Source organism: Centruroides sculpturatus, unplaced genomic scaffold, assembly GCF_000671375.1.
Source record: "Centruroides sculpturatus isolate CEXI.00-Female unplaced genomic scaffold, Cexi_2.0 scaffold183, whole genome shotgun sequence".
In the NCBI taxonomy this organism is placed as follows: domain Eukaryota; kingdom Metazoa; phylum Arthropoda; class Arachnida; order Scorpiones; family Buthidae; genus Centruroides; species Centruroides sculpturatus.
The window spans coordinates 248,164-276,019 of NW_019384387.1; the positions used below are offsets into that span (position 1 = coordinate 248,164).

The window sequence follows — 27,856 nt, forward strand, 5'->3', positions numbered from 1 at the left end:
GTTGAAACTGCATTTTAATGAATAAAAATTTGACAAACTATTTATCGTTTTATGACGAGTAAAATTTTTTCGTCGCGTTCTCGGCTTTTAAGTGATGCATAAACCTTCGAGGTGCGAGGCCCTTCGGACCACGAGGCATAGGCGGTGGCCCACGTTGCCCATGCCTTATGCCGCCCTTGGTCATAGAAATGATGTAATTTGAATATAAATTATTTATAAATACGTATGTCAAGTTATACTTTTATTACGACGCAAAATATATTTGAGTTTACGACCACTGTGCAGGGTGAGACGTTGAAACAAAAAATGTTATGCATTCCATCACGTACATAAACAGTGTCATAATTTGCCAAGTGCAAATCAGCAAATTCGTAAAATTTTTGTTTGTTTTGAACAATCCGGATAATCGAAAATCCAGATAATAGAGGTCCGGATAATCGAGGTTCCACTGTATTTTTCTTTTCTGAACAAGGGCTGAAGTAGCTAGCTACATTGCACACTTTTTAATTGGTCTAACTCTTCTGGAAGGATGAAATTGAAGTGAAAATGCTGTCGAATATATGTAGATGTAGAATTTTTTCGCCCCTTTTTTCTCTTATTAAATATTTGTTAAAAATTAATTTTTTTATACAAATAAATATTAATGTAAGTTAAATATTAAAAATACTAACTATAAAAATATTTGGGTAAATACCACAGACTCCTTTCAGAGTTCAGAGTAGGGTACCCCTTATGAGCACTTCTGTCCCTCATAAAATGACTTGGTATTTAATTTTGCAGGAGTCAGAGTTGGCCTACTAAAATTATCAGGAGTCAGAGTCAAGTGTTTTTTTACCAACTCTGCAGCTCTGCTCAGTACATCTTGCAATCTCCAAAATAATAATAATAATGCTGTGTAAAATATGTATAAAAAATTACTTTTGAGTTATGTAGAAATTTTCACAAATAGTAAAAGTTTATTAAAGTTTGTTAGAAACTGCTTACAACAAAAATGAATTTAAAAATTNGGAGAGTTGGAAGATGATCTTAAATTGGCATCTTGTGATGACAAACTACACACAGACATTTCTGCTGAAAGAAATGATGATAATATTGTAGTGATAAGTTCACCTGACAAAAACAAAACAGAAATTGTGGAGGAACAATTAGTAATCAGTGATGATAAAGAAATTAGCTCATGTAAACTTAGTGATGATTTGAAGCCATCCACTGAGAACATTTGTAGTGATATATACAAGAGAGAACATATAAATAATCAGGAAAGTTTATCAAAAACAGTGCATAAAGATGATTGTGGCAGTGAAAAAGTAGGTGATCATAGAAAAGAAAAAGGAAGTGATTCTGACTCATTAAAAAATCATTGGGATAAAATATCAGAAAGGAAGGAGATTTCATTTAACAGTTCAAAAAACGATTCATTTCAATCGAAGTATCTTGGATGGGATTTACGGATGCAACTGAATTGCAATAACAAGTCTCGTTCTCCTTCAGTCAATTCTTTGTCTAGTAGAAGCCATAAAAGCTTAAGTCGAAGTAGAAGTCCAAGTCCCGTATTGAAATCAGTACTAAGTGTTGTAAAGCAAGTACCAGAAAGAAAATCAAGATCTGAAAGAAGAAGTAGAAGCAAGAAAGATCAGTCAATCATATCTAGGCGAAGAAGGGATACTCATAAATCACAGAGAGATGTTTTCTGTGTAATATCTCCGAGAAGAAGTGAAAAAAATAGTGATGACATCAAAAAGTGTGGTAAGTTGTTTTAAAATAATTATGTACCAGTATGTTATGTGTAAATTTTTTAAATTATTGCATGACTGCATATACTTTTATACAATCAAACGGGTATACACTTGAGACATATCTGTTTAAGTGATTGTAATTTGTCATTTAAAACTCGGAATTTGTTAAAAGGTGGCAAATTAGATTGAGTTTTCAAGTTTCGATTATAAAAAAAATTTTCAAGCATTTATCAATTTTTATACTATATACAACAATTTTTTTAAAAATTGTTACATACTCTTTTAAATACTAGTTATCTGAATGATTGTATACTATATAATTTACCTATTTTTGGGCTTTAGGAATAGGAAAATATTGTTAAATTATGAGGATTTGTTAAAGAAATTACTTCAATAGGTGAATTATTAGGAACTGAAATAACAAAACTTCTGTATTCTGTCTATAAGCAATTACTCATATTAGATTTTTCTTCATCAATTTATTGAAAGTGAAAAATTATAATACAAAAAAAAACAAATACTCTTTGACATCGTTAAAGAATTGTAGAATAAGTGATTTTTTATCAGAATCAGAAACATATACCTTCAGCACTAGAATGATGTAACTATCACTCACTACTCCTTACACCAAAACTTCTATATGTCTACTGTGGTACCTCATATTTCAAATGATTCTGAGTTCAAATGCAAAATTTGACAAAAATTTGCCTTGAAGATGGAATATAAAGTGATATAAAGTGCTCAAAGTATAAATGCAATCTATTGTGTGTTAAAGTCATCTGGCTCTTGCATTATGTTTGTATGTTTTTAGTACTTTTTTTGCTTTATTTTTGATGTTTGGTTGTATATAATACAGTATGTATAATACTGTATTATAGTATATACAACACACAGTACAGTATATATAATACTATACTGTGTGTTGTTTGTCAATTTTTAACAATTTCTTCCTGAAACTTTTCTTTGTCAATAGCTGTTGGGTGCCTGTATGTTTTGTAGCTTATAGTTCAAAATTTCCTGAATGGAACTTATTAAACCACATTTGACATGTTCAAAATTTAGGAGCATCTTTCCCATACATATTACTGTTTGTACAGCATTATATTCTATTCAAAAGTCATAAAACAATATGCCTGATATGCCTTTTATCCAAAGACATTACAACTTGATTTTATTCCAACAAAATTCTAAGTAATAAGTAAGACTCTTAAACTAAGGATAAACTCTCACATTATCTATATTATTATGTATTTCACAACTGTTATAATTAAATCACACATCAATGTTAAGATGCTGAAGTCCACACTGTGTGACCAATAAATGCAGTTTTTATTTTATTATACAGTATTTATGTATTTTATTTACAGTTTTTGTGTTTTAGTTTATTATTAAGGCAATTAATTGTGATATTTTTACTTTAAACTATGTGTATTTGCTTTTTTAAGTTTATTGAAATGGTTATTGTTCAGGGTCTGGGAATGGATTAATTCATTTTTCATTATTTCTAATGGAAAAATTGATTCATACTTAGAACAATTTGGAGTTTGAACAATCTCTTGGAATTGAAGTACAAGGCACCATAGTATATTATTTTGCTGGAAAGGAAATTTAATGGTTTCAGAGTCATAAACTATGAAATGATAAAAACAATTAGATACAGAGAAACCTACACTATTATAGTAAATAGTATTATTAATATAAATACAATGTGTCAGGCATAGAGGTTTAATAAAAGAAAATAATATAAATTGAAAACTTATATAATTTAATGAAAAAGTGGTTGTTTTCTAGTATAAAAACTTTTGCAGATTTTTTACACCCAAGCACATTTCAATATATGTACGAACAATGGCATAGCAGATATCCAACTTACATTCCACTTCAACCACATATTCAATAGCATGTGAGGTGTGGTGATGTCAGTATCCTGACAGATTTTGTCTCTTAGATCATTCAAGTTATGCACATATGTATGATACACTTGATTATTCACAAAATACCACAGAAAAGGGGCAGTGGGGTAAAAATTAATCTATCATCAGGGAAACTCCATTCAGAAATAAGGTAAAAGTATTTATAACACATTTTTTATTTTAAAGATTGTTGTAATCTGCATATATCTTGATGGTAGTTATATATTTATTAAATATTTTCACAATTACTTTTTGTTTTTTGTGTATAGTTGTTTGATATAGTTGGAACAAAACTGATTTTTATTCTTGACAATAATATCAGCATTTCTGGTTCCATTACAGTGTAGATTCTATTTTGAAATATACTTTTCCAATTATCTTAAGTAATTTTTTACATTATATTAATGTTTTTTACTAAAGTATCTGTCTCATTCATAGCCAATTAATGTGCTTAATTTAAAATAATTTTTGTTATTTAAAATATATCAAAAGCTAAATTGGTTACTAATAATCTTATAATAAGGTAACAAGATAGATTAAAGTCTGAACTTCCAATTCCAAAATCTCAGAGAGCTTTTTTATTCAAATATACATGTAGGTTACAATATTTACTAAACTAAATGAAACAAAATATTTTAACATACGCAATTCTCGATTTATTACAGAGAAACTTAGAACGTTCCAATCTCATTGTCATCAATCCAGTGCCAATAGTAACACCGACAAATGACAATAATTCAATAATTCCAACGTCAAAGCTCTTGATATCAAAGAACATGAAAAATGTGATGATCAGTGATGATGATTCATCATCTCCGAAGATGGTTTATTCTAAATCGAAAGGTAAAAGTTTAATCATCTTATTAATGTTGACGTGAAAATATTTTTAATATGTTATATTGATTAATTCATTTTTGTTTAACAGGTTATAATAGATTCAGTAGATTTGAATCAGAATCCTATTCTGATAGTGATTCAGACAGCAGTGACTACAGAAATGATAGAAGTGATGATTTTATATGCTCAGATGAAAAGGAGATTCTTCGTGGAAGTGATTTTTCGTCTGTTGAAATAAAAAAACAACACACAGATTTGTTTTGTTCGAGTGTTGTTTCTAATTCGGCTGGAGAGTTGGAAGATGATCTTAAATTGGCATCTTGTGATGACAAACTACACACAGACATTTCTGCTGAAAGAAATGATGATAATATTGTAGTGATAAGTTCACCTGACAAAAACAAAACAGAAATTGTGGAGGAACAATTAGTAATCAGTGATGATAAAGAAATTAGCTCATGTAAACTTAGTGATGATTTGAAGCCATCCACTGAGAACATTTGTAGTGATATATACAAGAGAGAACATATAAATAATCAGGAAAGTTTATCAAAAACAGTGCATAAAGATGATTGTGGCAGTGAAAAAGTAGGTGATCATAGAAAAGAAAAAGGAAGTGATTCTGACTCATTAAAAAATCATTGGGATAAAATATCAGAAAGGAAGGAGATTTCATTTAACAGTTCAAAAAACGATTCATTTCAATCGAAGTATCTTGGATGGGATTTACGGATGCAACTGAATTGCAATAACAAGTCTCGTTCTCCTTCAGTCAATTCTTTGTCTAGTAGAAGCCATAAAAGCTTAAGTCGAAGTAGAAGTCCAAGTCCCGTATTGAAATCAGTACTAAGTGTTGTAAAGCAAGTACCAGAAAGAAAATCAAGATCTGAAAGAAGAAGTAGAAGCAAGAAAGATCAGTCAATCATATCTAGGCGAAGAAGGGATACTCATAAATCACAGAGAGATGTTTTCTGTGTAATATCTCCGAGAAGAAGTGAAAAAAATAGTGATGACATCAAAAAGTGTGGTAAGTTGTTTTAAAATAATTATGTACCAGTATGTTATGTGTAAATTTTTTAAATTATTGCATGACTGCATATACTTTTATACAATCAAACGGGTATACACTTGAGACATATCTGTTTAAGTGATTGTAATTTGTCATTTAAAACTCGGAATTTGTTAAAAGGTGGCAAATTAGATTGAGTTTTCAAGTTTTGATTATAAAAAAAATTTTCAAGCATTTATCAATTTTTATACTATATACAACAATTTTTTTAAAAATTGTTACATACTCTTTTAAATACTAGTTATCTGAATGATTGTATACTATATAATTTACCTATTTTTGGGCTTTAGGAATAGGAAAATATTGTTAAATTATGAGGATTTGTTAAAGAAATTACTTCAATAGGTGAATTATTAGGAACTGAAATAACAAAACTTCTGTATTCTGTCTATAAGCAATTACTCATATTAGATTTTTCTTCATCAATTTATTGAAAGTGAAAAATTATAATACAAAAAAAAACAAATACTCTTTGACATCGTTAAAGAATTGTAGAATAAGTGATTTTTTATCAGAATCAGAAACATATACCTTCAGCACTAGAATGATGTAACTATCACTCACTACTCCTTACACCAAAACTTCTATATGTCTACTGTGGTACCTCATATTTCAAATGATTCTGAGTTCAAATGCAAAATTTGACAAAAATTTGCCTTGAAGATGGAATATAAAGTGATATAAAGTGCTCAAAGTATAAATGCAATCTATTGTGTGTTAAAGTCATCTGGCTCTTGCATTATGTTTGCATGTTTTTAGTACTTTTTTTGCTTTATTTTTGATGTTTGGTTGTATATAATACAGTATGTATAATACTGTATTATACTACAGTATGTATAATACTGTATTATAGTATATACAACACACAGTACAGTATATATAATACTATACTGTGTGTTGTTTGTCAATTTTTAACAATTTCTTCCTGAAACTTTTCTTTGTCAATAGCTGTTGGGTGCCTGTATGTTTTGTAGCTTATAGTTCAAAATTTCCTGAATGGAACTTATTAAACCACATTTGACATGTTCAAAATTTAGGAGCATCTTTCCCATACATATTACTGTTTGTACAGCATTATATTCTATTCAAAAGTCATAAAACAATATGCCTGATATGCCTTTTATCCGAAGACATTACAACTTGATTTTATTCCAACAAAATTCTAAGTAATAAGTAAGACTCTTAAACTAAGGATAAACTCTCACATTATCTATATTATGTTGTATTTCACAACTGTTATAATTAAATCACACATCAATGTTAAGATGCTGAAGTCCACACTGTGTGACCAATAAATGCAGTTTTTATTTTATTATACAGTATTTATGTATTTTATTTACAGTTTTTGTGTTTTAGTTTATTATTAAGGCAATTAATTGTGATATTTTTACTTTAAACTATGTGTATTTGCTTTTTTAAGTTTATTGAAATGGTTATTGTTCAGGGTCTGGGAATGGATTAATTCATTTTTCATNATTTTTGTCAGTCTACAAGAAGGAATGTTGATTTTAAGCCATAATGAATCAATATTTGCTTTTTGAGACAAATCACTGTACTAGTTTTAATTTAATTGCTTTATTATTAGAGCATTTAATTGTGTTGTTTTTACCTTAAATTATGTGTATTTGCTTTTTTAAGTTTATTGAAATGGTTATTGTTCAGGGTCTGGGAATGGATTAATTCATTTTTCATTATTTCTAATGGAAAAATTGATTCATACTTAGAACAATTTGGAGTTTGAACAATCTCTTGGAATTGAAGTACAAGGCACCATAGTATATTATTTTGCTGGAAAGGAAATTTAATGGTTTCAGAGTCATAAACTATGAAATGATAAAAACAATTAGATACAGAGAAACCTACACTATTATAGTAAATAGTATTATTAATATAAATACAATGTGTCAGGCATAGAGGTTTAATAAAAGAAAATAATATAAATTGAAAACTTATATAATTTAATGAAAAAGTGGTTGTTTTCTAGTATAAAAACTTTTGCAGATTTTTTACACCCAAGCACATTTCAATATATGTACGAACAATGGCATAGCAGATATCCAACTTACATTCCACTTCAACCACATATTCAATAGCATGTGAGGTGTGGTGATGTCAGTATCCTGACAGATTTTGTCTCTTAGATCATTCAAGTTATGCACATATGTATGATACACTTGATTATTCACAAAATACCACAGAAAAGGGGCAGTGGGGTAAAAATTAATCTATCATCAGGGAAACTCCATTCAGAAATAAGGTAAAAGTATTTATAACACATTTTTTATTTTAAAGATTGTTGTAATCTGCATATATCTTGATGGTAGTTATATATTTATTAAATATTTTCACAATTACTTTTTGTTTTTTGTGTATAGTTGTTTGATATAGTTGGGACAAAACTGATTCCTATTCTTGACAATAATGTCAGCATTTCTGGTTCCATTACAGTGTAGATTCTATTTTGAAATATACTTTTCCAATTATCTTAAGTAATTTTTTACATTATATTAATGTTTTTTACTAAAGTATCTGTCTCATTCATAGCCAATTAATGTGCTTAATTTAAAATAATTTTTGTTTTTATTATTCCTAAATATCCATATAAATATTTAACAAATACAATTCACATTGCAACATCACACTCCAGGAAACTGGAAATGCCTCTAGACTGTGTCATGTATATATCAATATTAGAGGTATGATTGTGCCACACATTTTCTAGTTTTTTTGAACCAGAAAATAATTTTCTAGAGTATTAACCAGATAATTGAGAGGTACAAAACAGTCTCAAATTGAGTTTATCGAAATAATTTCATTAAATGTGGATAGTAAAAGGATTTCTTTAAATGAATCCTCATATTTTTAAGGTATAAATTTTTTATGAAGTTCTAAACACTAATTGTTTAATATAGAAAATTGTATAATGTATTTTTAAAATCATAATATACTTATGTAAATTGTTAAAATTTAATCAAAATATCTAATTTGTCATAAATATGTTGTATGTTGATCTGTCTCTCCAATTGTCAAACTTGTAGCATCATCCACGGAAGAAGCAAGAAAATTACCCATCTACATGAGATTAGGAGTCTCTGTTAAGAATATACATAAGAGCTCGAAAAGAAATAGCAGTTCTTCACCGTCCGAAGATCACCACAAGGAGAAAAGGATCAAAGTTATCAAATGCTCTACTTCCGACTGCGAGAAACAGAGGAGGGTCACCTTTTCCCGCTCTGACGACGACCGATACCACAGCAAACACCACAAAGAAAATTCCGTCACAGAACACAAGAAAAAGTCGTCGGAGAAGAAATCAGGGAGAAAAGAAAAAAGATCTCACTTGCACAGGAAACGGTGAGAATCAGGTAAATTTTCAATTGAAAAACAAATCTAGTGATTATTTTTATGTACTTACTGTATGTCTGTTATATTGATGTAAATTTATGCAAGAAAAGCTGTCCTGTCTGTATATAGAATTGTACATATCTCCAGCTAAATTGTATAGAATATTTATTATACTATATACACTAAATATTTTTCTAAGTACTAGAAATTGTAATATTTGTATATGTATGTACATTATTATGAGAGAAATGTGTGTATATATATAAAGAAGTTTAGTGAGATCTATGCAACAAACATTTTTAACATGGATTTATTTTTGAAAGATTTTTTTTTCAATATCGTGATGTATGTTTTTAAAATTGTTTACTATTTTTACTTTTGGTATTTTTCTAGATTGAAATTAATAATATTTGTATTCGTGTTTTATTGATAATTTTTTTGTATTTGTAAGAAAAACTATAGCATAGAAGCACTCTGCAGATGTTTGTCTTTGAAACACTGTGATTTATAAAAACGTTCCACTTAAACTAATCTTGACATTGACATTTTCTGATATTGATTTATACTTTTGAGTTTTTACAAAAGTAATAGTTTCATTTATAATACGTTTTCCATAAAGAATAAAAGAAAAAAATAAAGCCTTTTCTCATTGGTTATTGTCGAAATTTCTATCCGATTTCCCTGGAAAACAAATCATTACTTTTGTAATTTGGATACATTTCATTTTTTGGCAGCCGGTTTTACCAATAAAGTTTGAATTGTAATTGCTTTAATTTGCTTCTTGTTCAGATTTGGCCAATGTTAGTCAGTAATAAGTAATTTTTATGTAAAGATTCAGTTTAAAATGTGTAAGCATAGCCGACTACAGTGATTTGCTGGTAAATTTACAATTTAATACAAAGGGAAATACTTAACTAATTGATTTATAGATATTAAAATTTTTTTAAATTTATGGTGTAATAGATATCAAGCATTAGACATTTATCACTACATAACATCTTGGACATGTTAAATGACAATTATTTTTGTCAGTCTACAAGAAGGAATGTTGATTTTAAGCCATAATGAATCAATATTTGCTTTTTGAGACAAATCACTGTACTAGTTTTAATTTAATTGAGCTAAACTTAAATACATGTTAAAATCTTTACATTTTATCAATATTTTGTATCATAAAATAGTTATTTCTTCGCTTAAAATATTTTATATGATAAGTGATGTTTGCATCATTTATTATTATTAATAAAATCTTCTGCATTCATTTCATTTTGATTAAATACATAGAAATTACATTTTAAATTTTGTTAGTTTAGACCATACAATTGTTCTTTTGTATCTATGGGGGATTGGTTTCGGGATCTTCATAAATACACATAACCTATACATGTCTTCCCATATACTTTAAATTATCTCTAGACTACTTATAACAGTTAATACAATGCTGTGAAAATAGCTGTTACATTGTATTGTTTAGGAAATAATGATACGGGAAAAAGTCTGTGTTTAATACAGACACAACTTTCGTAGGGCAACTACCTAGTACACGTCAGCAACAATGTAACGTTTTCTTTCTTTCGAGACTTACAAAACACTTTTGTTTAATGACCTGACTGAGAAATATGTAGAATGAAACAGAATATTTGACATACAAGCAAATTCAAGTTTTGTTTTTCAGAATCTTTGTAGTTTTCCTCTGAATATTTTAGATTTGTGTACATAGAAGTACACAGTAGTCAACTACTGTGTTTTCTGCATAATTTTAGTGACTTAATACTTTTCTATATAAATTTATGATAAAAAGTTAATTGGATTGTCATTAGCTTTCTTTATTTTAAATATTTGATGTAAAATTTTGGATTTAAGAATGAGTACTTTCTGATTTTTACCACAATTTGGATAAATTTAAGCTATAAGTTTATTGTGATTCACTTGATTCAGAGTTTTATGACCAATTGTAATATACTAATTTTTAGTTTAACTATTGTTAAATTGTCAGAATTACTATAGAATTATTATATAATATTAATTATTCTATAGAATTATTATTTGTATAGAATTACTATAGAAACATGAATTTAGTAATAACTGTAGTAAATTTTACAGGAGTTTGATTTATTAGAAAGTGAAGTCTTCACAGTAAGAAGAAATATGAGCCAGAAAGTTAAATTCTTGCTCTTAACCCATTATCTCCCAAATTATTTTTTGCAAGGAATTTTGTTTCTGTTGGAGAAGTTGGTCCTTGGAACACAAAAAGACATATTAGACTGTGTAAATATGTAGATACAGCCTGTCCTCTAAATAGGACACTGGGATAATGTGATATAAAAAAGCCTGATTGCAAAACTATAAGAACATAACTATTGTTCATTATATTTTCTGTACATGAAAGGACCAAGTATAAAATGAGTCATAGTCCAAATGATGCCACTATAGATTATGAAATGGCTCAAAACAAGTATGCCGGAGTTGCATTGTATTTCTCACAATATGTTATAGGCTTGCTTTTGCATCCTTGATGCTGGCAGCTTTTCTGTTTGTCTCTCTGCATCAAGAAATGTCAGCTCCCACTGATAAGTTGTACTCTGGGTGTTCCTGAATACTTCTGAGGTATGGTTATTTTGAAAAAACTGTGGCAATTACTCGTCTGAAGTCCTTCAGAGACATTGCATTTTGTCGTGGATAATTTTGTGCAGAATCCATGCAGTCACTACTGCCATGTCAACACAGTGAGTAAACAGGCCAGTACCATTTCTTTTCACAAATAGAAACACTGTACTTTGAAACAAGCCAATTATGATGATTGACACCACCCACGGGAATTGTCATTAGAGATAAAATTGGGCATTTTCACAGTTATTTTTTCTGCCCCTTTACTCATTGCTTGACATCATGAAATGGCACAAAACAATCAACTCTTAACTCTCTGGGAACATCAGAAACAAGTACATCCCCAGCATTAGCAATGTCATCGTCATCTTTGTCTGACAATTCATTGGCATCTGGCAATAGCACACAGACATTAGTTTCTGAATATTTATCCTCAAACTCTTCAACAAGTTCTCTTATTTCCTCTTAGTTGAAGCATGTCAAAAAAAGTATCTTACATTAGATACTTTTTTTTGACATGCTTCAACTAAGAACATGGGGTAATAGGCTCAATTTGGTGTAGACAGTATATACACTACATCATCTCGATGTCCTATTTTTAGGACAGTGGAAAATGATGCGCCATTTTGTTCCTGTCCTTGTGAATGGAACAAAGATTAGCAAATGGGCATTTGGATAGATTACTTACATGGCCTCAGTGTCTTTGTCACTACAAACAAGTACAACACATCTAGACTTGCCACCACCAAAAGTTGCCTCTAAAGCCTGAAATCATTAAACACCACCCACATGCCATGTGACATCTGGTCATTTCCTATGAGATACTATACCATGCAACCTAGAGTCTATTCTGAATGCATCATGGATAACGTGATTGCTTTGGTGCAGCATATATATATAGATAGCTGTCCTACGTATAGGACAATGGGAGATAATGGGTTAAATCCTTAACGAGTTTGGCAATATAAACCAATGCTGTGATTCAGTGAATTTGATAACAATTTTATTACACTCTTTAAAAGTGGAAACACAACACCATGAAGGAATGCACATAGCCATATTCACATTGCAGGACTGGTAGAAGTAATAGATATATGCAAATGATTAAAAGTACAAAGATATGCAACAGACACCTGTTAATTCAGTAATGAATATGGCTTCCACAGGCTGCTATATGACCAGGCATACTATCAATGAGGCAATTAATGGTTGCCTGAGGTATCCCTTGCCAAGCTGTGTCCAGTTTGGCATGCATGTTGTCTATGGTATATGGCAGTGGTCCCTGGTGCACATCACATCAGATGAGATCCCATGTTTTTTCAATGAGAGAGAGATCTGACGATGCTGCTTACCAGGAAAGGATATGAATTCTGTTGAGGCCAATGAGAATTTGCTTTGCAACATGCAGTCAGGCATTGTCTTACTAGAACACTGTGTTGGGTGCAGTCTGCACCAGTGACCAAACTAAAGACCCAACAATTTATGTGACATTTGTCAGAGTACTGGAAATGTGCACCAGGCTGTCCACTGATTGAATGTGATATCTCCTGAAACCATGATGTTCTGCAAAAAGAGCTGGCATGTAAAGTTTCCTGGAATACTGTCACACCTGTCCACAGCAGTCATTCCTCCACAGATAGAAGCAAGATTCATCTGTAACCAGTATCTAATGCCATTCAATGGTCCAATTGCAATGATGATGACACCACACCAGACTTGCAGACTTACATGTAGCTATGTGCATTCCTTTGTGATGTTACACTCCTCAAGAGTGAAATTGCATGTCATATAATACAAAGCTTACTGCTTCCAGCTTTCCTGAAGTCATGTGAGCCAAAGTGGCAACATATGCCACATTGTAACCAGGGTTCACTTTTAACTCTTTTATTAATCTGCATGCCAGATAGGCATATTTAGCTTTATAACATATTTTGTGGGCGCCAAAACTTTTAGAGTTTTGGAGAACTGTTCTTTTAGAAGAAAAGGGAATATACTTAAAATAAATTAAAGCAAATTGTTTACTTTTTACTGTGTATTTTCTCAGTCAGAGTCATATAATACATTGCATGCTAGATGGATTTTTTGACATGTCACTTTGGTACCCCCAGTCTAGACTGATAAAACTTTCCCATGCAATTATATATATATATTTTTTTGTTTTGAATACTACAACTACATTTATGTATAATAGTATAATACTAAAAATAATTTTTAGCTGTAGAATCATTTTGTTTTCCTTATTTATTGAGATTGTATTTTTAGTATCTTGTTGGATAAAACATTTTTCCTGTAATGTGTGATTGAATTGGTGTTCAGTAAGGAAAGTTTTTATCTTGAAACATTTTTAAAATTATGGAACATCATTAATCTGAGTGTGATCTGAACATTAGTTATAAAGTCTTTCTCCTCTTCCTATTTTTTCATATTAGAATCAAGTGTTAAATTTGTTGAGTGAATTACTCTGATTAATAGTAATTGTGTTTGTTGTTTATAAAAATATCATTAGTTAAAATTGTATTTAACATATTAAACAAATTTAACAGATGTCCATTTAATATGTAGTGAGCCTAATTTTTTATGTAAATTTTAATTTATCTTTGGCTCATACAATGGTGTTTATATAGAATTTTCCTTGGCATTTTACATTGAATGAGTAGATATTTTTACCTCTTGTAATGTATGTTAGAATTCTTGATAAGTGATACGATCTGTGAAAAAGGTATCTTAAGGTAGTACTAAAGACAGTCGAAACGGTCAATTTTTAGGTTTCAGCACCAAGTGTTTCTAGTAATGTTTGGTGAGATTTGGATGTAAACATTCTCTTATTTTGTAGAATAGGATACACTCAAAAATGAAAACAGTTTTCCAACTTAAGGGACTTTTTTTATAGATCGTGTCACATATATTATTAAGTGTAAATTGATATTTTTGGCTAAACCATTTTTGCTTCAAAAATTTCATTGGTAAAACCGGCTTTAATATCACAAAAACAGATTTGTTAAATGATAATCTGTGATCTCATTACACTCATATTGATAAAATGTCTGTCCAACTGTTAAAACGAAACAAAAATACTTGTGTATCATTTTGGAATTCGCTGCAATATAAATTGTTGAAAAAAATCAACGCAGGCAATCTCATTGTCTCCGTTATGTTCTTAATTTTACGCTTAGACAACACAGGAAATTTTTGTAATTTTTATGAAATTTTCTGTAATGCTAATTTTAATATATATATTTTTTCTTTATAAATATCATTTATATATACACCACTAATTTATTTATTTTTTTTTTAAATATATGATTTTAGTGTTAATTTAAATTTTATTGGAGAATTATGTTAACCTGAAAGAAGTATTTATTATGTAATATTTGGCCAATTTGAAAGTATTAGACGTATGCAAAGTCAGTTTTTTATATTTTTGTATGTGGCACATTGTTTCATTTACGCTGTCCATTACCATACAAAATTCAAACTTGAAATTTTATATTTTGACAAGAAAACGGTCAAATTCGATTTCGTCCGGTTCGTTCCCAAGCCAGTGCTTTCGGCGGTCGGCGTCTCCAGATCCGTGCGCGCGTCTCCGCGCCAAGAATTAATTTTGTAAATTACAGTCGACCCCCCCTATAAGATAGAGANCTTGCATTTATGAAGCTTCAATATATACATATACATATATATATATATATATTAGTTTTTCATACAGAATATTGTATTTATTACCATCATTCCATTCAAAATTAATGTTAGTTTTTTGACTCTGGTGCACACACTGTCTGTTATAGGCCTGTTAAAATATGTAATTTTTGCACCATTCTGTAAAATTGATAAACACACTATTATTATTTATAAAATTGAGAAAAGAAACAAAAAACAATAGTAATTATTTAGTAATTTGCATAAGAGAAAGTATATAAATATATATATATTTTTATAAATTAGATATAAAATTTTTTTGGTAAGTAAAAATTGCTGGCACAACCTCATGTTTGCCATCTTTAACGTTTGGAATTGGATAAACCATAGCAGTCAATGATCAATGATTTTTAATAGGTTTTAAGAGATGCAAAAGTCAAGTAGTGATGCGAAAAAATGGAGAATCTGTGAAGCATTTCAATTCAGAAGAAGAAGAATGTGGAACAATTTTTTGGGATATTTTTTTTGTTTGTTTTTTTACGCTGACGTAAGGGAAAATCGCGGATTTAAAATTAGTATTTAAGCATTCCCACTTTGTAAATATGTAAATAAAGTAGCTTGTTTTAAAGGAAAAAAATCTATTCGATCTGTACAGATTTCATCCATATTTTGTAGATCATGTACATATGTAAATTGCATTAAATCGTGTACTTATAAATTTTTAAATGTTTCTTGTCATCTTTTTCTATAGAAGTTGTGTTTGTTTTTTTTTTTTGTCCTATATGCTCATGTGTAAATGCATTACATTTATATGACTTAAAAAAGGATTAAAATATATATTTTTTAAATTTCTGCTCCCCATTTTTTTCTTGCATCACGTTTCTGTTACTGTTTGCGCGAAGAATAATATACTACAGCGTTCGATGACGTCAGCTGAAGTCGGTAGGAGACAAGACATAGTCGAAACTGAAATACGCGTGCCTACCAGTGGCCAAGCACGTTTATGTTAATACTGTATATATTTTTCCGTATAAAAGCGGGATTTTGAAATTTTCTATGCGTCTATTAGAAGAAATCACTAAAGATACGAATTTATAGATTGCTCAAGCATTCGGTGTTTTAGCCAATCGTATTCTAACTAAAGATAACGTCAAGGAAGGACGGTTACGAGTGAAGTATCGGTGACGTAGACGGATCGTCGATGATATATTTACAGGATACAATTGCGTTGTTAATGAAGTTGTAATAAGGTCTGTTTTATATTTATTCGGACACCCAGCAACAGTAACTTATAAAGAAAGCAATGTATTGTTTAAGTTGTAATATACACAAAACAACAACTATTTACTAAGGTTTGATGTAATACAATGACAGAGAAAAGAGATTTTAAAAAAAGACCGTCCCAAACCTAAACGGCCGTCCTGGGCATGTAGGTAAATAGTGTTGATTTATGCCAAAAAAGCTACCTCAATAGAAAATTGAAGAAAGAAGTAGACTTTCCGTATAACGTATTAACGTATGGAGGAATCTGCATAAATCGTCTACTATAAACAGGGTTCTTATCCACGTTGAAAGCCAGGGATTTTCAATAGTGTTTGGAAAAAGTCAAGGAATTTGTTTCCTCGGTGGACTTGATTATAATTGCTGACGAATTGTAGCTGTCTGCAGTCAGCATGAAGTAATGCGACACGATGCAACTTACGAGCAGGTTGCAGAATATTTTCAGGACCCAAAATTTTTCCCAAATTATAGCGCACATTTATTGTGACATCGTGACAATGTTCTCAGATTTTTAGTAGCGCCTTGTCCCTTGTACAGTACTGTACATCATACTTTTCCTGTTAGCAATCGAGTCATGCCGGTCATCTATCTAACTGCATCCAGGGGAAGATTTTTGAACTGACTTCCTGTTTATACCAGAAGTTCGTATAGTTAATTTGGGCATCCTTCCACCAAGTTTTTCCATCCTGAGACGCTTAACTGCTTTCCTCATTGAATGATATCAGATGCTATATTCTTTCCTAATCTGAAAACATTGAAAAGTTTGCACACTAGAGCTGAACAATAGAAATTTTTATATGCGGGTTTATCGGATAATTCGGTAGCAGATTTATCAACAATGTGTGGTCTATTGATCCCTGCAGGTCTGTGAATGTGACAGGAATTCTCAAATTTATAGAAGAAAAAAGATTCATATTGAAAACATGTTTCTTGTAATATTTATTTTTATTAAAACACACATTAAACTTAAATGATTTTATGTTTTTAATCCGAGTGGAGAGCAACATCGTTTGGATGGAATAAAAAAGATTAAAGATGGCTGCCTCCGTGGTTAAAGTCAAGCTTATAGTTGAGAACAAAGAAATATGTTTAACTGTCGAAACGAAAAATATTTAAAAGTTATAAATGGTAAGTAAAAACATCATTATTAAGATATCCGATAAACTGAGATGAAAAATAAGTATTAAGAGAGAATTTTGCGAGATTATACAGCAAGAATGTATGGCATGCACTCTTCCATTTTGTCGCGAGCGATTCGATCCTACTTGTAAACTTTCCGCTAACTAAAACACATGACAGAAGCGATCTGTATCATGTGGCAAAGACGATCCATCTGAAACGAAAAGCATATGCACCCTAGGGAGTCTAAATTCCTGCATTTTAGACAGCTTTTTAAATAAAATTATGATAATAAATGGCACCATCAAAATTTTAAATATTGCCGTTACTGGTTTATATTATAAATCAATTAATTTCCATCTACCTGGCTTTACACGTAGGTAAGCCCGGCGTTTCCCGGGCAAAAAATAAGTACAAATATTAAGATTAGTAGAGAGGTTGCGGCCGTCGTATTCAGCCCAAAACATGAACGGCGGATCGTCGAGCGCCATCATCTGGCAGTTCTGGACGGTCGATAATGGCGGTCGCTACGTCTAGCAAGGTGAGTAGACGATCGGTTTAAACTTATTCATTTTTTTTTGTGTTTGGGGTTAAAATTATGACCTATTTTATTAAAATAATGATTATTTAAGCAGTTACGAATAATATTGTAAAGAAACACAATTTTAATCCAGAAATTATTTAATTATTCAATTTTTTAGCAAGTGATGTAGAATTTACATATACAGTCGACTCCCCTATAACACTGTTGATAATTCCGTTTTATATGAATTTCATGTTGTAAGAGTCACTTAAATTTTACAAATACGTGAGCCGTTCACAGCCCGGCACACGTATATGTAAAATGTAAGTGTCTCGTACAACATGGAATTCATATAAAACGGAATTATCAAGTTTTATAGGGAAGGTCGACTGTATTTGCTTTCATAATATGCCTTATCTTAAGGTAGGTTTGTTCTTCCACGGCATCTTCTAGCATCAACAGCGTAATACGTTTGTAAATTTTCTAAAAATTAATTATCCGAGCCGCTTTCGAATTTATATAAACCACTACTTCCCTCGACAAAAGTATAGGGTAGTCCGATCGTACGGTAGGAGATACCACTCTAATTAAAAATAATTATTTAGTGTTATTAAACATCTTATAAATACTTTAAAATAGTTTAATTTGTTTATTTACCTTCGCTGGGAACATTCGTTGTCAAATGATTCCGCCATTTTTTCAACGAATTTCCCGTGAGTCAATGCGCGATGTTCACCGAGTCTGTGGTAAAGTCTGCAAACCATTAAAAAACAGCACCGTGAAAGGCAAGAAATTGTAAATATGATAACTTTCTTATTTTTCGTCTCTGGTCCAAAAGTAAAGTACCGTTGAGCATGTCCCTGAGCTCAAATATATACTCAAAGCCCCGAAATTCCATAGGTGGTAATCTATAGTACAGCCAAATTTGAGGCAATGGGTTTATAAGTTATTAAGGGGAGATGATATCCGTGGAGGGGCTGGATGTCCCGGTTTCCTGGTAGTTAAGCATTTCCTCGTAAATATCGCGTTTATAGAAAAGTTAGAATTGGTTTTCGTTTATTTGGTTATGTCGATGCGTGAGCGATGTGCCGAGGAGGATGCATCACGGGAAGGAAAGATTCTAGGACAGTACGATGCGATTTTGGCACACCTCAAATTGTAGACCCCCTGTGCGAGCATAAAAGTCAAATGGACCATGGACTGTTCGCGAGATATAGGCCTTTAAAGATGCGCCTACTTTATTTCCGGTCTCATGACTAAGCGCCCAAAAGGGTCGGCGTCACGTGGCCGAATTCTTTTTTCGCTTTTTCCACATCTCAGTGTTGAAAAAAAGCGCGTAGAGATGCAGCGCGCCCCATCACGCGGCTCCACCTCGACCGTGAGGTGGGAGCGGGCCCGTCGCACGGCCAGTCGACCGCGGTACCGCCCCCGAGGTTTTATAAGCCTGTAGCCCGCCTTCGGGCATTTTCGCCCGGTATTTGTTACCGTAATAATTAGGAGTACAAGTAAATATTCGAGGCAACGGAAGCGAATGCAACAGGTAATGGTCGTTATTGACAATATTCGAAATCCGAATCGACTTCGTTTACTTTACTTCTTCTCAATAGTAAAGTCTTTCGATAACGTACAGTAGAAGGTAGTGTGGAGAACGTAAACGAATTGGACAATTGCCACGAAGCATTGCCGAATGAGAGATTAAAAGGGTGCTCCCGCAAGTCGTATATCATCTGATTCGGGAATTCTAGGGAATTCGTATATCATCGGCATTTCTCAGCGAAAGTTTTCAATTCACTGGATAGCGATTCAGATTATTCGACTATGACGTTTATGATATGACGGAACGATTTTCCAAGCATCGTCTAAAACATTCTGCTCCGCCATTAAATGATGCTATTACTTCACAGGTGCAAAACTTGCTCCAAATTCTTGTGATATTATTCAGAAAAGTTTAGGGAAAGATTCGAGCAATACGGAATGTTCGTATCCTGTTGCAAGACACGACACAAACATTTCCCAAACATTCTGTTGCTACTAATAACAGAAGTTCGTGTGAAAAATCCAGACGAAAAATCCAACTGGGATTTTTCACGACTCGTTCCAAATACTGCAAGCATTCGGTTTGAAGACCAACTTCAAGTTATGTTTTGTGGAAGCATCAGCGACTGCTCCTAATCCATATTCGTCGAGGTTAGGCATCCATTCCATACAAACCGCATCGTTCAAGCTTTTAACGAATTGCTTGATTATCACAATTAATGAAGTCGGAATATAATTAGTTTCAAATATTGCATTGTTTTAAAAATTATCCAGAACATTTAAAACTGTTTTAGCTTGGTGACACATTCCGTCTTGATGTGATCTTTCAAAAGCATTGCTCTTTGCAGCTTTGAATATTAACGCAAGGAGAAGTTTTTATGTAGAGATTGCCTTTGCATTCGTACTTCGATTACACCTTTCCTGTGCGTCAAGATTTCCGGTTTTGACTATTCTCAACCCGGAAGTTGAAGTTTAATTGATGGTCTTTTCTTAGAAACGAAGCAAATCATAAACGATGTGGTTCGTATGGAATGGGATGCCTAACTTCAACGAATATGGATTAGGAACAGTCGCTGATGCTTCCACAAAACATGAGTTGAAGTTGGTCTTCAAGTCAAATGCTTGCAGCATTTGGAACGAGTTGTTCTGTGTACCGCTTATTTAAGGCCCACTTGAGTGAAGACAGAAGATGCCGATGAAAGACGACAAAGGGCTCTTTGTGTCCCTTTAATCTTTAATTATAAAGTAAAGTCACTATGCGCCACCTGCATTAATTTTAAAATCAAAATAAAAATTTGTATTTTGTTTAAATATCGGATTTATGTTTTTAATTTAATAAAATGATTTAACAAAACGTTATTAAGTGAATATAATATATATATATATATATTTTAAAGTGTTATATTTTTTTTTATAAAAATTATTTTTATCGGTTCGTTAAAACTTTCCTGCCAATAGATGGCGCTACGTTAAAACGAACACTACGGATGAGGATATAAATTAATTGATTAACTGAAACCCAATAGTTATTTTGGAATACGATGTTCGATATTATGTAAGTTAGCCGTGTGTGGACGTAACTGCCGAGATGAATGAAATTTTAAAGAGGAAAAAAAAAGCGGCGAATGGAGGCGCGAACCCAGGACTGCATTGCTGCAACGTAAGCCTGATGCAGGAGCGTTTGAGGGGGAAAAAAAGGCAACTGGTGGTTCGAACCCAGACTGCTCGCTTAACATACGCCAAAAACAAGCGGAGCGCTCGTGACCCAACCACCAGCGCCCTCGGACATAATAACGATTTTGGATGTATCTATACTTAAACTAAAGTACACGCAGTGCCATCTATTAGCAGGCAATTTAACAAAATGTTATTAAGCGTTTATCTACTGTATATATAAGCGGAAATCCGGTTTCTGACACGTTTTGCCAAAAACGATCACTAGGGGCGCCCTTAGCTATTATTTTCTATTTTTACAGTATATTATTATTTTTTGAAGTTAATTTTGAAGGATGCTATGGGTAGAAAATTTTAAATTTGATTAAAAATCTGTTTCTTTTTTTCCAATTATTTGAAATTTAAGCGCTAGTCTAAATAAATTATGTATTTTGTTGTAATTAATTAAAAATTTCATCTCATCTGGACTCTAGCAATTTTCTTTTTAANTATTATTTTTTGAAGGATGTTATGGGTAGAAAATTTTAAATTTGATTAAAAATCTGTTTCTTTTTTTTCAATTATTTGAAATTTAAGCGCTAGTCTAAATAAATTATGTATTTTGTTGTAATTAATTAAAAATTTCATCTCATCTGTTTTTTTTTAAAGAGAGGGGCAGCCATTTGAGGCATATTTTTGCGGAGGCAGTAGCCTTAAAAGGAAGGTCGTCTTCGAAAATTTTTGTGAATTGTCTTAAGGATCGCTGATGGTGTAGAAACGAAACGGCGGAAAGATTGACAGAAGCGAGGTTTTTTACCTTTGTAAAAATGTCGTATTTTATATATTTATTAAAAGTGAAGTATGTGTATGAATTTTTAAAGATATAAAATTGTTATTTGAAAAATTACTCACACGGAACCAATTTACAGTGAGGTAATAACATGGAAAAAACGAACGTTTTTGAACCCCTTCTGGACTCTGCATCAGGTTCTGATAGTTTTTAGACGGGAATTCGATTAACGAATGCCGTTTAACTAAGAGTTTGAAACGATTTAACACAACATACATTTTTTGTAAATCATTTCAAACTCAAGATCGAACTGTTAGTTAAACGGCATTCGTTAATCGAATTCCCATCTAAAAACTGTTACAACCTGATGCAGAGTGCAGAAGGGGGTTCAAAAACGTTTGTTTTTTTCGATGTTACCACACCGTAAACTTGTTCCATGTGCGTAATTTTTTAAGTTAGTGTGGTGTGGTGAGTAGTTATTTATTGTTATTTGAACCTTTTCTTTTTAATTTGTAAACTAAAAAGGACCATTCCTAAGAGAATAGGTCAAACACATTATATGAAATAAAGGTTTTTCTTCATAAAAGAGTTTTCTCCATTAAAAAAAAAAAGAAGGAAACAGCATGAACAATATTGTCAAGATCGTACGGTCTACAAAATATTAAAAGAATAAACTTAGCAAATAAAATAATATAAAGAAAAATTACAATTACTAAATATCAAAGTAAAGTACTGTACATATTTAACAACAAGTTTTAAGAAATGCAAAAGCAAGGTTTTGGAAGTAATGATTAATCCGATTTTCACTGGGCTGCAATCTGGAAAAAATTGTAGACCTATAAACCCACTGTCATCCGTTCGTCTTTCTTTATTAATCTCGAGAACGGAGTTAGATAGATGAACTTGGAGACAGAAATGGAAACCATAGGGAAAGGAGGTCTTAGTTAACTATATATGAACTTCTGATGCAAGCAGAAAGTCACATTACTTCAATTTAAAACTTTTCCTGAAAACAGTTAATAGATTACTGGTACAACTCTATTGTTAAAGGAAAAGTATGATGTACAGTACATACTAATTCAATTATTTATGAATTTTTCTTGGAAATTGCATTTAATTCCTATTAAATTCCACAGTTTATATCTAATTTTGTTTTGTATGTAATGAAATTTTATCTAAAATTGTCGGTCCAGCGGGTTCCTTCCCTGAACGCTGGGAATTCGGTGGTGGGTTCGTGCCTGGCCAGGACGGCCCGACCACCTGGAGTTTCCGGGTTTTCTCCAAGTCTATAACGCCCGAATAGGGGCCAGTTATTTTTAAAAACACCTCCCGGAAGGCATTCCCCCTAGTCAGAGAGCCCAAATGTTGCGTTGCCATAACTTAATTAAACAAACAAACAAATCTAAAATTGTTCTTTAGTTTCTTTTCTTTTTCGACATTGGCAGTGTTGAATTCAATAGTATACTGAAGGATTACTTCTAAAAAATTCTCCCGAAGAAAAATGTCTGAAATCAGCACTGTACATGGGGCTTCACAATTCAAATTTGCTCGGGGCTCATGAAGATATAACACGCTACTGGCAGCTCACCCTGCACATTCCCTAAATTTGTTCCTAATTGCAATTTCGCGTATCTTTGTACGTGTCACACTACCAATTTATTTACAGTATTTTTTTCCCCGTTCGACTGCTATCATCATACGAAACAATTGCTATTGTTTTCTTATGTCAAATCGGAAACTGAATTAAGCGATATACAATACCTTTATAAGTATTACTCAATAAAGGCACTGTTTACCCAGCCCATTAAGTAAGCCCATTACAGAGTCAAAAAGACCCCAAAATTGCAGACGGTGCCTTTTCCGCTTGGGCCATCCGGCGTGCCCATTGTATTGCTTTTAAGCAGGGTTCAAAAATATAAAAATAAACCCCGCGTTTCTTTATGCAGCGCTCGAGAAGCGCTTTACAGCGAACACACTGAAACTGGTTTCTAATTGGCCAACACTGCTCGTGACTTGATTTCGCTACACTCTCGCTGCATAAAGAAACGCGGGGAAAATATTCCACTCTCTTATACTGTAGTATTTAATTTCTGGAGATTTTAGAAATTTTAAATAAGGAATATACAATTAATTTGTAAAAAAAAATAATAATAAATTTAAGAATTATATCGTCGCCGTCGCCGTAGTATCGATGACATTTTGTATTCGTGGCGTCGCCACGCGTCAGTCATCGTATCATGGCCGATGGTGGGACCTTTAAAGAAATATGTCATGTTATAGTTTTATGTGTTATATGGTATGCAGTAAGTAGCGGTAACGGAGTAATTGGTAAAACGGTATTGAACGACTTGCCTTATCCGATGACGGTAACTATGGTTCAATTATTAACTGTCACCGTCGGTTGCGGTCCGATGATAGCGTTGACCGGAATCCAAACCCACCACGTGTCCATCACCTGGAATCATTACATTAAATTTATCGTACCGTTAGCTTGTGCTAAATTCTTTTCTTCCGTTTCTTCTCATATTAGTATATGGAAGGTACCAGTTTCTTACGCTCATACGGGTAAGTCAAATAAAAATTAATTAAATAATTTTAATATTTTACAATAATAATTCTTTACACCTTACTAATTCGGTAGATTTTACTTTTAGATACTTTTATGTATACATAATTACATACAAATTACTTAAAAGTAACTTCTACCGTTAATACATATGTGTGTGTGTGTGTGTATGTATGTACCGGTACATTACATATAAATATAAACATGGAACAAATATTATGTTTCGGTGGAGTTTTAAATATAGGTTTCTAGGACGAGGATAACAACCGATACTTGTAATTTGATTATGATGCGGGCACGGTCGCAAAATATTTGAAATAATTTAAATTTTGTTTTAATATAATTTGATAACTTTAAAAATTATTGTACCGGTACCTGTTGTGTGGCTTATAAATAATACATTTTTTTTTTTTTTTATGTTTCTTAGACTTACGATATGAAATTGTTACAAATACTTTCATAAAGAAATTTGGAGAAATTTATTACTTAATATATTAACTTAAAATCATAACATTTTCTATAATATTTTTAATTGTTTGTTATATATATTTTAATATTTTTACGAGATTTATTCCGTACGTGAAATGAAAAATCACCGAGTGACATTAAATAAGCAATAAATCGAGAAATTGCAAATATTTGTTAAAGTATGTTTTACTCGTTATACAGTATTTTGATATATTCAACTTTAATGTTTTAAATTTTTTTCAAAAGAATGAAATTAGTTTATATATCACTTTTAGGTTTGGATCTTTCTTCGTACCGGTAAGTTATAATTGATAATTATAATGGAATACAGTTAGTTATCAGATAATTTTCTTAAAAATACTACAATATGTACAAGCATTCTTTTGAAGAGAATCGGTTACAGCCGCAAATTCTAAATTATCTGATTTGAAGTAACTTTATCCATGAAATTTAAAGCAAAAGTATAAAGTTCAACTGATGAATGAGCTTGTCACTGTTGATTTGTAAATTCATTGTGGTTAAGCTTATCTGTCAAAATGTTAATTTAATTAAATTTAATATATACCTCTAAACAAAAGTATTAAAAATAAATCTCTTATCTTTAAAATTATTGAATATAAAATTAAATGGTGAAAAATTTATTAAACATAATATTAAAAATTATGTTTTTATTTAAAATTTGGAAAATATTTTCTCGTCTATTTAGAAAGAATAACAAGTTTTTATGCATTTTTTATTTGTTTCTGTATCATTTTACATTTTAATAATAACATTTTTTGCCATTACATTTTATCCTGTAAGCTGTTTTATTTAATTTTAGAGCACTGAGGACCACCAGCTCGACACCCATGATCTAAAGCATCCTTTATAACTATTAATCCAAATTATCAGAAGGTGTAATAATCATTACTTAGCAATTGATTTTCAAGCAATCAACTTTCGGATAAACATTGTAATTTAATTATTTGTTCTAAATTATCTAATTAAAAAATTATCAACAGATGACAACATTTCTTTCTGGGATACTAAACTATTTAAATTGTTAAATATTTTAATAACCAAATAATTATCTGGTAAATTTCAATTCATTATTAAATATTTGATACAGTATAAATTTTCTACAAAACTAATCTGTTTATTCTAACATTCTAGAATGATTTATTAGAAATTGAATTATAATTTATTATTTAAAAATATAATCTGAGAGAAACAAAATTGTCTTTGAAATCTTATAATAGGCATCTTAGTTGTTGACCAAGATATCAGTAATTACGTCAGCTTTCTCCTTTAATCAAATTAATAACACTATGCTTAATACTATTTTTATTTACAGGACGAATAATACTATGAATTTCTCGCATTTTCAAGGGGTAATTTTTAAGAAAATATTGCAATTACATAACACTTTTTGGCTTATTTCATTACTGTATATAACAGACTTCATCAGTTTATAGTCAGATTCGATCAACTTTCGTGGATCAAAAGGACTGGTGATCTAGGTTACCATCATATTTTAAATTTTTATTTAAAGTTTATTAATTTATTCTTATAAAATTATGCTTTAAAAAGTAATTATATTTGATTAAAAATGGCTGATAATATTTACATATTAAAACTATATTGAAGAAATAAAAAAAATTGTCTTTATAGTTTGTCATTCATAATCACCAGGAACAAACAAAGTTTTAATTTACAAAGATAACTTTTTATTAGAAGCTATAGCTTTGTAAAATATGCAAAACAGTTAAATGTTCACTGGTGAATGATGCCAAGAATTAAAACAAATAGTTGATTAAAAATGGCCAATAGAATTTATGAATAGAAATTATATTGAAGGGACATTTTTAACTGTTGTGCATATTTTATAGAAGAATAGTCTGTAATCAAAGTGTTATTTTTGTGGATTAAAACTCTTATTTTTTGGTTCCTGGTGATTGTAAGTGACAGATTTCTGAAGACGATATGTTCTTTTCACTGTGTCACAATTAGAAACAAAGACAACCACATGTTATCTCATACAACACAGCACTAACAACCCACAGCAGTAGTATGAAATATTCCATAGTGGAAAATATTTTATTTATTTTCCTGTAGAAATGAAAAATTACAGATGTTCTTTGTGTTTTAATAGGCAATAACTAAGTCATTCACAACCTTTTGAGCAGAAAGAATTTTTTAGTAACTAATATTTTTGATCTTATTGAAAGATTATTGTCAGATTTAAAAATACACCACATTCCTCCAAATGTTATAAATTTAACAATTTACAATGAAAGAAAATAGAATTTCAACCTCCGCTTGCTAGTTGTGCTACCTGGACCCCAAACAAGCTTCCAGATGTATCTAAATTTAGATACATCTGGAAGCGAAGGCTTGCTTGAGGTTTGAGTGACGCAACTGGCAAAAGAAAATAGAACATAAGTTCTGGGAATTCCAAGCATTTTAAATTGTAACAAAAATAAAATACAATAAAATAACTTAAATAAGTAAATACTTAAAAAGATATATTTATATATAATTTTTTAAAAACTTTTTAAAAGAAAAACCACTTTAAAGCAATGAATATAATAAAAATTACTCCGATCTTTTCAACAGTCCTTTTTTANTTTTCATTGAAGTTTAAAATGCCAGTAAGTTTTGCAGGACAATGCGTGCATTTATGTGCATTTAATATTTTATTTGTTATTAAATAAAATAAAATTAGATTATATTAATAAATCTAATTTTCTTTATTTTGATCTTTAAAGTCACACTTCGTCTTATATTTGAGTAAATAT

The 27,856-nt window shown here is 31.0% G+C and overlaps 2 protein-coding genes across 4 annotated transcripts; both read left to right on the forward strand.

The window, feature by feature from the left end:
- The first annotated feature begins 1,635 nt into the window (after positions 1–1,635).
- On the forward strand, positions 1,636–15,869 carry LOC111618114 (dentin sialophosphoprotein-like). 2 transcript variants are annotated; one of them, XM_023359563.1, is made up of 5 exons: positions 1,636–1,746; positions 4,315–4,492; positions 4,575–5,513; positions 8,594–8,920; positions 15,561–15,869. In XM_023359563.1, exons 1-4 carry the CDS (start codon positions 1,729–1,731, stop codon positions 8,911–8,913), a joined length of 1,455 nt encoding a protein of 484 aa, XP_023215331.1. In that variant the 5' UTR covers positions 1,636–1,728; the 3' UTR covers positions 8,914–8,920; positions 15,561–15,869. The 2 variants fall into 2 exon arrangements, with proteins under 2 accessions (XP_023215331.1, XP_023215330.1); XM_023359562.1 differs by having other exon boundaries at positions 8,594–8,909.
- Positions 15,870–24,260: 8,391 nt separating this feature from the next.
- Positions 24,261–26,666, forward strand: LOC111618115 (solute carrier family 35 member E1 homolog). Of its 2 annotated transcripts, none has more exons than XM_023359564.1 (2): positions 24,261–24,610; positions 26,413–26,666. In XM_023359564.1, exons 1-2 carry the CDS (start codon positions 24,283–24,285, stop codon positions 26,427–26,429), a joined length of 345 nt encoding a protein of 114 aa, XP_023215332.1. In that variant the 5' UTR covers positions 24,261–24,282; the 3' UTR covers positions 26,430–26,666. The 2 variants fall into 2 exon arrangements, with proteins under 2 accessions (XP_023215332.1, XP_023215333.1); XM_023359565.1 differs by lacking the exon at positions 26,413–26,666 and adding an exon at positions 25,900–25,915.
- The last annotated feature ends 1,190 nt before the right edge of the window (positions 26,667–27,856 follow it).